Below are 15,392 nucleotides of genomic sequence, written 5' to 3'. Positions count from 1 at the left end.
AAAGGCAAAGGGTCCCCAAAGGGCATCTGCAGTAGCCTCAGGCAGTGGCCCTCCACCTCACTCAGTGAGAATGTCTTAGGGACCCCAGAGTGTGGCCCTGGGTATCCCCTCCTCCTGGTCTCAACCGTTCTCTCGATACAGATACTATCCCTTCCAGAGACTTGGTCAAAAACTATCGCTACCTTCTACTTCCAACTCAGTCTCAGGAAGAGGGTGTTCTCGTCCCCGTGGGGTCCCTGAGTTTGAGGTAATGCCGACATACTGTATGCTGTACCACAGTAACATATGAAGGCAGGCAAGTCCACTTTAAAACTCCATCAATCTAAATTCAACATCAGCCAGCTTTTGTTACCTCAGTAATACTGTTTGGCGAGATACTTATGATGTGTGGGGTAAAGAAAAAAAATATTGCTAGAATGTGATAGAAATATTTTTAAAAGTTCAATGTTGAAACTCCTTAAGGGAAGGAAAAGGAGACATTTTACTTTTCCGCTGTCTATGTTCCTGTCCTTGGCTTCGAGGTCAAAGAGCACCAACGTTCCTGTTAAGCTAGTTCAAGCTTCTCCCAGCCCCTCCCCTGCACAACAATCCTAGGGAATTCCTGAGCCGTCTGCTTCCCAAATTTGTAATCTTATCTCTGGGCATGTCTACACAGCTCTTTAATTCAGTTTCAAAATCCACAGTACTTTTTAAACAAAATGACATAGTTGCATTCTTTAAATGCCAGCTATGAAATCATCACTTAAAAAAAGGAAAGAAAGAAACTACTCAGATTATATATACGTAAGACAAATAAACTTCTCTCCCTTTTTAAGTGCTTTATTTGGTCTGCTGCAGACATGCGTATGGCTGCTTCCAAAGAAAAGCCCTTAGGAGGACCTGCTGACAGCATTCCGCAGTTTGATATTTGTTCCAATGTTGTCAGGTTCTTAGACGACCCTGTACATACGACTTGCTTCATGAAAACCCACCAAAATGGGCACATTAGATACAGGGCAAAACCTTATCTATAATTCAGTGAATTTTTCTCACACCAAAATAACACTCTAACCTGTCCAAACATGCAACTTCTCCTTTTCTTCCCCCATGAACTAACTTCCTTTCCTTAAAAAATAATCAGACTTGAGGATTGAGTGAAAATCTACCATATTTCAAGTTCAACTCTGAGGGTTCTTTACAACTGTAGCATGATTTCAAATTCACATTGTCATTCATTTTTCTGTATTTTCCTATATTTATCCTAAATAACCTTCCTGGACCCTTATATTTAGGCAGAAACTAAAAGGGTTTTATATGATACTGCAAAGTTCCTGTAAATGCTCAGTTTATCAGGGTTTACTCTGAGCTCAATGTCAGACAACCTCTACATGACGCAAAGATACGCACAAGAAGTATTTCAAATACAAAACCCTTAGCTCTGTGTCATAAATAAATTTGGGTAAAATCGCAAGCCTTCCACAGAATCATCTCGGCAAAGATGGCCCATCTTCTCTGCAAGAATCAACCTAGAAATCAAGAGGAAAAGCCACAATCATGTGTCTGTTCAGAAACACAAACTACAAGGTGTAATGAAGAGCAAGGACCTTACGTACCATTCTTTGGCCAGGAGGACAGACATTCCTACGAGCTTGGCAAACTCTTCTGACGTTAGGGATCCCTTTTCTGAAACCTAACAGAAACACAGAGCAGAAAAATGTGATGGTGTGGACCATCTAGGCGCCAACCTAAGGAGAGCGTCCACCAGTATGCTCGGGAATAACGGACTGAATTTCCTACTAAATGTAAGAATATCCACTACAGAACCACCTCTTCTTCACTAATGTTTAATTCTGCAAAAGCTGAAGGACCCAGAACAAACAGAGAAGAGGTTAAAATATCACGAAGTGCATAGTAAAACAGTGCGGGAGTACAAAGGCACTGTGGTAAAGCTTAAAAAGAACTATTGGCTATTCTAAGAAGGAACATACGACAAATTCTAATTGAGTGCATATTACACGCTCCACTGAGGACCCTTATCTACAGATGTAGTTTAAAATATGTGGTAGAAATACCTATAGTCTTGGGATTTTCATCGAGCTTAAAATTAGAAGCACAATAAATATGAGTTATTCAAATTATACAGGCTCGCCGCAGAGGCTATGAAGGCAGTAATATTTCAAATATCCTAATGAGTAATATTAGCAGTTTGGCCAGCAAAAGCCATCTAAACTACAGTTGCTTTTCATATTTTTTGAAGCAATTATTTCACAAAACAACTTGTGATGTTTTATAATGCTGCTTATGTGGGTGTTACTGAAAGAAAAAGTTCAGTCATGGGTAACATTCTGATTAACAGAGTTAAGAACCTGTTCTCAACACTGGGCATCAAATGAAAAGAGAACGCCTCACTAATTCTATCTCCTTACTTACAAGACGTTACGAGTATCGGTAAGTTTCAAAAAGCTTTCAAAGTATAATTTTGATTACTATTTATTCATTAATGATAAACTGTTTTTAATTGGGTCTTCAAATGTTACTTTTTAGTAAAGTTAAACCCAAAAGGAAATCCTGTTTCTCGAGTTGCTAAGCATCGCGTCTTGGTAGCAAGCCCTAATAACCAGAGGAAGCCGGGTTCACATACTGTCTCCAAGGCTGAGGCCACCATTTCCTCTTCCTTGTGGGCCTGAAGCTCAGTTACCATGACACCGCTGTCGGAAACTCGGAGCCTGCAAATCGCAGATGGGAGAACAAAGCCATGAATATCCGGGATTTTCAACCCCTGAGGAGGCGCAAGTATTTCTTGATATCTTTTATGCCCAGGTATGAGGGGAAGAATAACACAAAATAACCTTTAAAGCATAACGACCACAAGCAACCATGGCATAACTAAAAAGCTCATGAATAAACAGGTAATAAAATTATGAACTATAATCCAGAGGCTTTTCTATAATCCAGAAATACGTATGGCTACTTTTTTTTAACCTGAGGATAAGGAAAATATAATTCACAGCTCAATATTTGCACTTCTAAGCTTCCAGAAACTAACGCAAAATGTCTAGGGGAGGAGGCGCTGGTTACTCTGGCCTCATGGGAGGTGCCTACATTCTACCCTCACTGCCCTCAATCCACAGCCATCAGACTACTAGCACCCGCAGGCCACGCCCAGCCCTAAGGATGGAGGCCAGAATGACAGAGATGCTTGTGGGCCCAGTGAATTCTGTTCACACGGAATGTAATTTCAAGAGGGGCGATATGGTGGCTGGCCCTGCAGGACGGCACCTGGCAGGGCTTGCCTGTCCACTCTGTGAGGAGTAGCGACTACAGCCAGCAAGGCCCCACGGAGGACCTTTTACCTGAGAGGTAATTTCAGCGCTTCCAGCATCTTGCACGCATTCACTAAATCTTCTGGCGAGAGCAACTAATGGGGAAAAAAATCCAGTTTACACTGAAAATTAATAGAGTGATGCTATATAATTATAATGATCACTGAAACAGAAGAGCAAACTTAAAACATCATTTATCAAGGATTTTAGGTAGCTTAATCACTACAAGGCAAAAAGGATTAACAAAGAAGCAGACTTCTACTCATTAAAGCAGTGCTATCCAACAGAAACAAAATGCAAGTCATAAATGTAATTTTTAATTTTCTAGTAGCCGCATTAAAAAAATAAAAGGAAACAGGTGAAATTAGTTTTAATACGTACTTTTTATTTAACCCAATAGGTCCAAAAATTCAACACATTATCAATACAAAAATTACTAATGAGATATGTAAGAATACTTTATTCTGTACTAAATCTTGTAAAGTCAAAGTATAATTTACACTTACAGCACCTCTCAGTTTACATTAACTACACTTCAAGTTCACAGTGGCCACACGTGGCTAGCTAGCGGCTACCCTTCTGGACCACATGGCCTTAAAGACTCAGCCCATGTGGTGGCTGACAAGCACAGCTCTGAGTCACAAAGAATGGCTCCAGAGCCAGCCCAGCCTGGGTCCAAATAATTTGCCATGGTCAAATTATTTAATCTTCCTAAGCTTCAATTTCCTCTTCCCCAAATTATCCCCCAGACAGGGACAGTAAAAGTAGGCCCCTCACTGAGTTATTGGGAGGCTAGATGAGGGAACCCTTGCAGAGTGCCTGGCGGATGGTGAACACTCACTGATGGCAGTTATGATGACTATTGAAATAAGAACAGAGCAGAGGCTTAGCTCATGGGGCGGGCTGAATGCTGGAGAGACAGGTGTGGGTCATTTGCATGGAGATGACACCACAAAACTGATTTAGAGGGCACAACGGCGAGAACCCTGGAGGCCAAGGACATCTGGGTGTGAAGGGACAATGAGAGTTGAACAGCGGCTGCAGATTCAGAGCCAAAGAAGCAGGGCAGCTTTTTCTGTATCATTTACAGGCAATTGGTATCCAACCCAGTTAATTCAAACAGGTAACTATCACAGAGAAGGGGCATCACACTCAACCTTATTAATCACAACAACACAAACACAGAACATTAGAGCTGAAAGGTATCTGTGCGTCCAAACCCTTATTTTAAAGGTAGAAAACCTGAGTCCAGAGAGGTTAAGTAAGCTACTCAAGGTCACTCAGCAAATCACTGTCAAAACCAGGAACAGAATCTACCTCCTAGACCCCAGGGCAGTATTCTATTCACTGCACCACACTGCTTCTCCAAATAGTTTTGATATTCACAACCCTTCCTCAAATTCTATTCACTATAGGGGAATTTGTACTATATTAAGAAAGTCTATAAGTAGTTAAAAGAATATCTAAATATTCTATTCTTACTTCCATTCCTCGAGCTCGGTTTACTAAACAGTATACCTCTGTGAATGACATTATTCCTCCTCGTTCCTGTTAAAAATGAAACAAAAGAAGTATTACGTTACACTTAGCACCAGTTGGCATTTAACAGAAGTCACAATCAGAGTGAAATCAGAAATCATAAAATTTGTTAAGAAGCTTTTAAAAACTGCATTTACAAACAGGAAGACCTGTTCAGATACCCTGAGGCAATTCAAATTCAATACTTGGACTTGTCATTATTACTGTTTTAACATTTACTCAACGAAAAATGGGGCTCTCTTCTTTCATGTTTCAGAAAGTGTATTTAAATGTTTCAAGTTATTCCAACTAATAAATGAAAAAAATCATAGAATTAAATAGGAATATCACCATTTTACAACCCCTAATAAAGTAACAGATCTCCATAATGACTACCAATGGCTGCCAACATCACAAAAAAAGACGCTCAGACGTTATGCACCTCCTGATGGAAATGCTGGTGACTGTGGCTGGTTGTATTAAACCCATAGGAGATGCGGTGAGTGCTTCCGCTTTTGGACTAATGTGCGTTCATTCCTCCGTTTACATTTCCAGTGTAGTCATTTTACCTACAACCCTCGAACTGCTGACGTGCACCGGCCTTATGCTCTCCTCCGGCACCATCACACCCTCATGCCGTCTGTTGCTGAGGTTGAGGCGGTCATCAGCTGACCTGGGAAATCTTTTTGCAATGGCAGCTTTTTGGTTAAAAATTTATCCTGGGTTTTCATCTGTGGCTGTTATATGCTCCACTGCTCCAGGTTGGATTTGGTAGGCATAGCCTCAGAACCTAGTTTTATTTAAAGCTTAGCGGCAAATACACTAAAGTATTAATAGTGTATGTTTTTGGGTGATGGGACTATAGGTAATTTTTTCCTCCTCCATGGTTTTTGGTTTTGTTTTGTGTGTCACTGTGTTTCTTGTTCTGGCTGCTGTAAGAAAATACCATTGACTGGGTGGCTTAAACAACACACATTTGTTACTCATACTTCTAGACGCTGGGACGTCCAGGATCAAGGTGCTGGCTGGTTCGGTGTCTGGGGAGGGCCCTCTTCCTGTTTTGCAGAGGGACCACTTTGCTGTGTCCTCACATGGCAGAGAGCGAGCACAGCCTAGCTCTCTGGTCTCTTATAAGGGTGCTAATCCCTTTGTGATGACTCCACCCTCGGGACCTCATCTAAACCTAATTACCTCCTACAGGACCCTCCCCACCCACAAAATGCCATCACATTGGGGTTAAAGGGTTCAACAAAGGAATCTGGGGTGGGGGGCCCAACATTCAGTCCATAGCGTTGTGACTGATAAAGGAGCATGGGTCCTGCAGTCAGGCAGACCTGGGTTCAAATCCTATCATTGCCACTTAGCAGCTGTGTGACTTTGGGCACAACACGTATCATGTCTAAGTGTCGTTTTCTCCGTGTGGCAGTTGGGGTCTTGCTGTTCGCCTCACCGAGTTGCAGATCCTTCAATGAAACAGCACGTGCACGTTCCTGGTGGGCACTCAGGAAGTGTTTCTCTCCCTTCATCTGCACTCTCCTTTACCACTGAGTTTCAGCGCAGTGAGTGCTGCATGAATGAACGGCTGGACAGGTAACTGGTCTCCTGTGCTGTGTCCTTTCAGTGACCTGCATAATGCGGCTGCCGGTTCCTTCGCCTCCGCGTTTGCTGCCCTGGTGCTCTGCCCCACTGAGCTTGTGAAGTGCCGGCTACAGACCATGTACGAAACGCAGATGTCGGGGAAGATAGCCAAAAGCCAGAAGTAAGCACCGCTTGGGCACAAACATTAGGTCTCGAACATGTATTGAGTATTTTAAAAAATATATTGTACTAAAATTAAGTGACAGATATAGAAACAGATGTGTCTAATCCAAAATACTGTTTCTAGAACTTCTACCAATCAGAATAATTTTCTGAACGGACTATTTGTGGTGGTGGGACCCACCCCCAGGCCACAGAACATCATAGACAGGTGTTTAATAGCCCAGAAGTGATGAAGCCAGGAGCTTCTACCCCTTTTGACCGGTTGAGGGCATAAGGCATGATCCCCAGCTGTTTTTGGAGGCACATGGCAGACAGCTTTGGAACTGTGTGTGAGAACTGAGCCTTCATAAGGGCCGCTTGGGTTCTGAGATGAATATTTGATGCCCTTTCCCAGGTTTCACGTAGATGTTCAGGCTGATCACCTCAGATCCCCGCGGTAACTTTCTTTACGCCCCTCCCTAATCCTTCAAGCGGACCTGCAAAGGGCGCCAGTTCTGGGAACACTGAGCAGGACCATTGTGAGCATAGCTGCCCTTCAGATCAAATTCCTCTCCAGCTCAGCCTTGAAAGATCCTAGTTACCCTGTGAAGGTGTATATGTCACATACATATGATTTATTTGAATTGTAAAGCAATTTATTATCCTGATTAATCTCAAAACTTGCTTATTTATCTTCACATCTGGCTGACTGCAGTTCTGGGGGTGAATATTGCTGTGGTTAACTCAGACCCTGTCAATCCACTGGGGAAAATTGCTAGATAGATTGACCATTTTCAGAGTTACCAGTCCCCTTGCAGCAGCGAGGCTGGGGTGTGTAATAGAGTCCAATTTCCTGCACCCTTGGGATTCTTTACAACCAATTTGAATCTATTATTCATAGCCCAGAGTCCAAAACTGTGAGTCTTTAAGACTTTTTATTGAGATAGTATGTGTACACAGTAACATGAACACACACAGAAAACGTAAGTGTGAAATGAACATGCCTTTGTAACCAGTGCCCAAGAAGTAGGATGTTAATAGCCCCCAGAAAGTTGCCCTCATGCCCCTTGAAGTGGTTTAAGGTATTTTTAAGGAAAATAGTTAGGTCCAAAGGACTTAGGCAGATGGACAGCTTGCGTGAAAGTAAGTACTGGCTGACTGTATTTTAGGCATAGCAGTGGCCACGCAGGGGTGTAGAGTAGCTTGGGGTTAAGACTTGGATGGGAAGGTAGGCTGGCCGTGTCGAGTTGGGTTACTTTGTTACGTTCACATCCGAGGATGAGAGCAGCGTTGCAGGAAGGACCTGGCTGATGGACAATACCCGATGAAGCCTTCTGAAGTCCGAGGAAGGAAGATAATCATCAAAAGAAGGTGGCCTTTATTACCTCTGGGCTTCGTCCTTCATTGGTCCAAACTGAGTCACCTGCTCTCTGAGAACAAAGTGAGGAGTGAGTGGTCCGCCAGGCTGCTGAGTGTGCGGGTTCTGCGCTCTTCCTGCCACGGCGCACGTACTCGGGAAGAGGAGTCTAGATGGACTGGGTGCTGTGTTCCGGCTGCTGCAGGACTCGGATCTGCTTAATTAGAAAGCCTTGCACCACTACCTCTCTAAGAACTAAGTCCTGGTGCTTCTTGCCTTACAGGAGATGTAGCTCCATTCTTAGAATTTCTTTTGTCTTGCCTTAAAGTAATGTTTAATGTTACTTGCTCGTTTCCCTGCACTGACACAGAATAAGACAAACCCTAAACACCTGAACCAATTTTCTCAGAACACAGCAGATCAAAAGAAAGGTTGGGGAGATAGAAATCGAGGGAGGTAAGGGACTGGGCAAATAGGATACCATTTTATTCTTGCTGAGTTTGGACAACTCCTTATTGTAATTTCGCTTATTCCGTATTGAAAAATTGGATGTTAGCTTTTTTACATCTTTGATAATATGCCTTCTAGAAATGTGTGCTTCCATTTTAATGAGATTTCTTTACCCTGGAGTAGTTCAGGTGACAAAGGTTGTTATAAAATAGCTGTATCTGAGCTTCCCTGAGATTTCCTTCCCACAGCGGCCTTTTAGAATTCTGGTTCTCTGTTTACAGATTCAGCTGCTTCGCCTGCTGTAACTGTCTCTCTGTGTCTCCTCCCAGTACAGTTTGGTCTGTCGTGAAGAGTATCCTTAGGAAGGATGGCCCCTTGAGCTTCTACCATGGACTCTCGAGCACTTTACTTCGAGAAGTACAGGGCTATTTCTTCTTCTTCAGTGGCTATGAACTGAGCCGATCGTTTTTTGCATCTGGGAGATCAAAAGATGAACTAGGTAAATGTATTTGCGTGGACGGCGGGTGGGTTGATGGTGTCCGCTTCCCGACTGTATGGTTGCTGCGGATTCCGTGCACTCTGCGCCGCCTTGTAGGGGATCCACCTGGCACTGGGGAGATTCTAAATCGCAGAAAGTAACAGGGCCGAATGATTTCTAGCATCTTCTTCTGGGCTTCATAATTTCCTCAGGACAGGGGCTGGAGCAGCACATCCCAAACTTCTTCCCTAGAATAACATTTGTGAATTTCTTCTGGATCTATTTTCAGGAAGAAGAAATATATAAATTACTTTTCCTGTGGGAAATTACCTATAAGTCAGCTTGCAATAAACTTAGAACTTGGTAATAAGTCTTGATAGTGTTTTGAGAGCAGTGAAAAGTGTAGTTCTTTCTAGTTTGTTCTCTTTAGCTGCTGGATACAACCATATCAATGTTTGAATCACATGGGTGATAACTTTTTTCTTGAACACCTCCCTTCATGGTTGGTGGACTTATTCTGGGGTTGGTCAAGCTCCCAGGCTTAACTGTCTTGTTTAATAAGACAACCTTGGTTTTTCATGGTAAAGGAAGAATCAGGGCTGTGGGGCATTAAGATAGTTAAGAGAAGGCTGATAAATGCCTCACCCTGCATTTCAGTGGCCTCTATTCTCATTCCTCCTGTAAGGCGTTGCCATGCTGCTGGGGGCCTGCTGATTCTAGGGGCCAGCCCTCCAAGGATGGCACAGGAGGGCCACAGTGCCACAGTGATCAGCCTAAACATGACCCTCGCTCGGGCTTCTCGTCCTGGCATGATGAGGGGTAGACCCAGGCCACCAACCAGAACCTTATGCTCTTAGAGCTTCGACAGTCTCCTCAAGGAATTGTGTTTGCAGCATTTTTGTTTGTACCTACCTCCGGCCACTGCCATTGGCCTCTGGAAATATCACATCAGCTGCCCTTGAGACAAAATACTGTTTGCTAATTTTCTTCTCTAGGCCCTGTCCCTTTGATGTTAAGTGGTGGCGTTGGTGGAATCTGCCTCTGGCTTGCTGTATACCCAGTGGATTGTATAAAATCCAGAATTCAAGTTCTTTCCATGTCGGGGAAACAGGCAGGATTTCTTGGAACCTTTATAACTGTTGTGAGAAATGAAGGTGAGTCTGGTAATGGCAGAAACAGGAGGTATGTTTAGAGGGGCTGGTCATTTCGGTGCTAGTTTCGTTGAGGTGGTCAGGTGTGTAATTGCTTTCTTCCCCCTCCGCATATCCCTTTTCTAGTACTGTATATTAATCCACATTTGTGGATTTCTGTTTCCAACCCCCTTTCTTTAGTTTAGTTAGTTAGTTAGTTTAGTTAGTTTCATTATTCTCAAGAAAATTTAAAGTTCTTATTCCTAACCCCTGGCCCGGGTACCTGTCAGGATTCTTTGTTCTCAATAGCCTGGAGGGAATTGTTAACTAAGGGCTTTGTCTAAGGGAATAGGTGTTTTGAAGTTAGCACCACTTGTTTTACATAATGTATTATCAGAAAATGATCTCTAAGAGCCACGAAGGGATTTAAAAGAATGTACAACATCCTTAATGCTAAGACTTCTGGAATTAGAAATGCACTAAGCAACTTCTGAAGGTAATTTGCTATCAATTTTTAGAGTTAAGCAGGAGGATAAAGATTTTCCAGTTAATGTTTGTTTAAAGCCAGTTTTATGCAACTAGTGAGTAAAGTTCTGTCCTTCCAGCATCCACTGTACGTCTGAAACCTTGGGATGTGAATGTCCCTGTCTTGATTTTAAGAGAGAGAGCAGGGGCCGGCTCCGTGGCCGAGTGGTTAAGTTCGCGCGTTCCGCTGTGGCGGCCCAGGGTTCGGATCCTGGGTGCGGACATGTCACCGCTCGTCAAGCCATGTTGAGGTGGCGTCCCACATCCCACAACTAGAAGGACCTGCAACTAAGATATACAACTATGTACAGGGGGGGTTTGGGGAAATAAAGCAGAGAAAGAAAAAAAAGCACCATAACAATATGCAGAAACTGTTTAGTTTGTATCCCAAATAGAGTGCAGACATCTTGTACATTACTGATAGTAACCCCTCTTTAAATTTGCGTAACACTTTATGGTTTTACAAAGTACTCACACCTCAATTATCTAACTAGCTCTTCATAATTACCTTGGGCAGTGCTAATGCTAGAAACAGGTCTCTGACTTCAGTGCCGGTGCTCTTTCTGCTGGTCCAATGCCTCGTGGCCCTCACCGCCCAGGAGAAGCTGCAAGGCTGCTGCCTCCTGTGGCTCTGTGGTTGCCTTCTGTCTGCCCACGTGAGGCCTCAGCTCTACCCAATCCATTTACCAGAAGTTAACCAGGTGTGGAATTGGTATATGTTACCTAAGCATCAACCAGCTTTGCTGGGAGACCTGACACTTGTCCTGTTTCTGTTAGTTGATTTGTTTCCGTCAGTCCAGGGAAACCCGGAAATAAGTCTTTCCATCACTTGTTGGTTTTTAGTGCTATTGGCTGGATTTCTAAGTGTAAAAATATCTATGCTTTGCAGCTTTGTGGGGTGGCTCCAAGGAGGGGAGTCTCAGTCTTCCATCACCTTTTATCTTCTAGGAATAATGGCCTTGTATTCTGGACTGAAACCTACTATGATCGGAGCGTTCCCTGCCAACGGGGCACTATTCTTGGCCTATGAATACAGCAGAAAGTTGCTGATGAGCCAGTTTGAAGCTTACTGACGTGTTCTGGCGAACCCAGATCCAAATAGGCGTTTGAGGGCTGCAGTTCATCTCAGGGTTTCATGGAGCACAAGACCAATGTGGAATGATTTTGATTTTGTGGGAAATCTGTTTTTGTCTTCTCTTCTTCTGCTTTAAATCTTCAGCTTTATGGAAGGACCTCTATTTTACATCATGTAATTTCTGCTCATAATTGTATTGAAATAGAAAAGTTACTGCTCTTGTCCTTGGTGGGACTTTCAGGGCGAGCTGCTGGCCCTCTGTACCGAATCTGAAAGGCTAAATACAGTTATATCAGGGCTTTTGCGTAACCCTGTATGTGTACATGCAGTCTGGATGGTTATGTGTTGTGAGTGAAGCACACTTTGTTCCATGTTTGATCTCAAATCTCACCAGGAAAACCTAGAGGCGTAAACCACGTTTCATAAAGATGGTTATAAATGATTGCTTAAGCCATCCTATATGTAGGGTCTCTTTTAAAATCTGCTTAGCACCTATACTATACTAAGTGGTTAAATTTTTTAAAAAGTTTTCCTGTGGTGCTTGAAAACTAAAATATCCATCTGTGTTTTAAAGAGGAGACCATACCTGCATACTGGTGTGGCTTCCATGTTCTTGATTTGTTTCAGAGTAGGCATCCTGGATTTTCCCAGGATGCTCTACTGTTAAAATAGTGCCATTCATTTTCTAGGTGGAATCATATTCTACACTCTGACGTCTTGTTGGGTTTGGCCTAGAGCATCAGGCCTTCGGGCAACAGCACGCCCTCCCCGTGCCAACTTCCCTTACCTCTCCCAAAGAGCTTCCTGTCTGCTGGGCTTTAGGTTGAGGAAGGGGCTGAAGGGAGGGGGCTGTGCTGCTGTGCTTTGTGAAGTCAGCTTGTGGCTGACAACAGCCCTTAGCTCCTGTCTTGCTCCTGGTCTGGGTGGGATTCCAGAGTATTGTGTTGGACCATCTATGGGCTGTTGATCTACTTTGAGCCTCTCACTCATTACCTGCACCAATTGGAAACCCATCCAGGGAGCAGAGCGCCAAAGCCAAGAGAAGCCCTCGTTCCCTGTCTGGTGACTGAGTGATGGGGCTCATGGGTGGAGTCCTCCCATCTCGGACAGAACTAGACAAAGTGTAGTGTTTGCACTCCACTGTGAGTAATGTCTGGGCTGACCCATTCTAACATGTCTCAGGATCCATACTGCTTGCCTTGCTTTTACAGTTTCGGAGCCTTTCACATTTGGTACTGGCAGTCAGTGAAGTTTAATGGTGACCATGTGGGGTGTGACTTTATAAAGCAAGGAAACAGGAAAAGTAGTTTTGTTAAACTCTGCCATGTATGTGTACTAACCACAACAAAAACCCCAGTTCATCCGATCCCCAGACTTGGGGATGGGCAGCTGCTCCTTGGCCACCTGGTGTAAGAGAGTCCTCCTCGTCACCACTAAAGCAAGCCGCCTCATTCCGTGCCACTCCAAGACCTGCAAGGGCTCTCGCAGTAAAAAGTGTTCTTAAGCAGCCTGTGAGACTGAAAGCAGGCAGCCTGACACTGTTAATAGTAGTCCATACCAGGTGTGTCTGTCCCTGTTGGCAGAATGTAAATAATTTTTCTACCTTGCTTTTCTCTCCATACTTAAATGGTCAGTAGCTACTGAGGGGAGCCTCATCTCAGCAGTCTTGGCTTGAAGTGAAGTAGAAAATGGGACTGGCTTCCAGCAGGAAGTGAAGTGCCTCAGAGTCTGTGGTCCCCCTGCCCGGCGCCCGTGGGTCATCTGGGGGTTAGCCCTGTCGGCAGCAGACCCTCTCATGTTGTCCTTTAAGGATTGAACTAAGTGTCTTCAGTAGAAGCCATCTGAGGCAAGGAAGAGTGAGTGGGAGTAAGGAATGGAAACCAAAGTCAGGAGAATTTTTTTTTTCATTCTGTTTGCTTAATTCATGGTTCAGTATTTGGGTACAATTTGTACCATTTCAGATTTGTACTCCAGACAAAAATATAGTAGCTTGAAATATTGTGTTTAAAGAAATTCTATTGTTCTATCATCATTAAATTATTTACCTAATATTTGAGCATATGATGGGTTGTTTTGTTTAAGTACTTTATATCCATGCAAAGAACTAAGTGACGGTGATGTTTGAGGCATGTTTAGTAATATTCCGAGGTGGTGGTTTTCTTGCAACAAGCATTGGTTTTTGTCAGCAAGATTCCTGATGTAAAATTATTTCACTGTAGGTAAATGGACCAAAATACACACTTTTTATATACACTGGCGGTATGAAACTTGGCTCTCTGGAATCACTCCCCCTGCACCAGGCTGTGGATGGGACGGGACTGATTTGGCAGGACGCCATTCTATCTTTTAAAATAGTTAAACTTCTTGCTATTAAGTTTTGGATAATTCTATTTCAGATTAGTAAATTCTGTTTAAGAAAACCAGTATTATTCTGATGTATTATGATGGAAGTTTCTTGCATTGGTCAAAGAACGCTTCACACTGGGTTTGAAGAAAGCAATACCCAAGAGGCCCTAAACCAGTTCTTGTTAGGTGAGCAAAAGCAGGGGAGTGTGGTGACTCAGAATTGCCAGAAATCTTGATGCATTTTTGAGGATTAGGGGAGAGAAACCCCAACTGTAGTCCCCTTTATTTCTAAAAGCCAGGTTCTTAAAAACTGCGCTTTCCTTCCCTTGTTGTTGGCAGTATTGAGAAAGGTGACTGGCTCGGTTGAAGAGTGAGATCGCAGTTTTTCCCCATTCCCCTAAGCCCGCCGCCGCCTCTGCCCTCCGTGGGTTGTTGCTCCAGGAATTTTAAAGGAAACTGTACAACGTATTCTGCCACAACACGTTTCTGTCACACAAATACAGGGAACAAAGTAGTCATAACGTGGAAGGAACTTGAAAGCATGTTCCTCCAAGACCTCTTCCTCCAAGGGGAGCCCGATTAGGGGAGTAAAATGACAACTTCTGTCAGAAAAGCAGAGAGTCTTCAGCTAGGCTGCTGCACCGGTAGCTGGGACCCTTTGTGGGCTATTTTGAGGGGAAAAAAGAGCACCATAACCAGGCAGCCTGCCAGGATTGCACGGCTTTCTGTGCCACCATGATGCCCAGCGGCTCAGAGCTCTACTCCCATCTGTGCCGCTCTGCCACCCACCAGCCCTTCTCTAAAGTATGGCTCTAGGTCCCCTTTAAAAAAGATACCTACGGTGGCAACTGCCAGATAGTCTGAGCTGCCAACCTGGGTGGTGAGTGGTGAGCATGCTGGTTACGAAGTTGCTTAGTTGGAGTGGTCTGTCCCAAACCCTATTTTTTCCCCACGAACTTGTTGTTTTTTTTTAGTGTGCTTTTTGCCGAGCACAAGGTTTTCAGGAATGAGTACACTGTTTTAGCAGAGGCACCGGTTCTTATCAGTTGCTACCTCTCACTTCTTGATAAATTCAACTTGGTCTAGACTGTTGAGAGCCTTGCCAATAAAAGGAAAATCACTCAAGGATAATTTAAATAAAGCCAAAATAGAACTGTTTTCAAGGACAATTATGGCCCTGAGATAAAGTTGCAGTGAAGGTACTTAGAATAAAATAGCACCCAGTACCAATGAGAATATGATTTCCGGTGGACACAGGGCTAGCGTGTGTTTATGACAGAAAGGTGACCTTGCCTCGCAGTTCCACATCACCCGAGTGAAGTCGGTTGTGAGTAGGGGTGGGTTGTAAAATAATCTAGATTTCTCCAGGCAAATATTTCCTTCGGCTTCACTTATGATGTTACACAAAAGCAAAAGTTACTGAGATTCTTTATCCTTCATGTTTACCAAGATTCTGTTAGCCTCCCCGACA

At 43.6% G+C, this 15,392-nt stretch overlaps 2 protein-coding genes across 3 annotated transcripts in view; one reads left to right on the top strand and one right to left on the bottom strand.

Moving 5' to 3' along the window:
• Window positions 1-1,292: 1,292 nt before the first annotated feature.
• LOC138918362 (vacuolar protein-sorting-associated protein 36-like) lies at window positions 1,293-3,646 on the bottom strand. Its single transcript, XM_070239615.1, has 3 exons — window positions 2,621-3,646; window positions 1,593-1,669; window positions 1,293-1,505 (listed from the first exon to the last, which is right to left on the bottom strand). The coding sequence occupies exons 1-3, from the start codon at window positions 2,678-2,680 to the stop codon at window positions 1,412-1,414; spliced, it is 231 nt and encodes a 76-aa protein (XP_070095716.1). The 5' UTR covers window positions 2,681-3,646; the 3' UTR covers window positions 1,293-1,411.
• The window catches only part of LOC138918359 (mitochondrial ornithine transporter 1-like), a 93,932-nt gene continuing 80,796 nt past the window's right edge, over window positions 2,257-15,392 (top strand). Inside the window, exons 1-4 of one of the 2 annotated variants that reach the window (XM_070239609.1) lie at window positions 2,257-2,427; window positions 6,442-6,579; window positions 8,697-8,866; window positions 9,841-9,999. In XM_070239609.1, coding sequence (XP_070095710.1) covers window positions 2,369-2,427; window positions 6,442-6,579; window positions 8,697-8,866; window positions 9,841-9,999 — 526 coding nt within the window. In that variant the 5' untranslated portion in view covers window positions 2,257-2,368. Of the gene's footprint in view, window positions 2,428-2,627; window positions 2,800-6,441; window positions 6,580-8,696; window positions 8,867-9,840; window positions 10,000-15,392 lie in introns of those variants that run through there. The other variant, XM_070239610.1, reaches the window with a different exon arrangement.

This window comes from Equus caballus, chromosome 17 (assembly GCF_041296265.1).
Source record: "Equus caballus isolate H_3958 breed thoroughbred chromosome 17, TB-T2T, whole genome shotgun sequence".
Taxonomy (NCBI): Eukaryota; Metazoa; Chordata; class Mammalia; order Perissodactyla; family Equidae; genus Equus; species Equus caballus.
The sequence above is the reverse complement of the archived record's forward strand: the minus strand, read 5'-3'. Positions and strand labels throughout refer to the sequence as shown.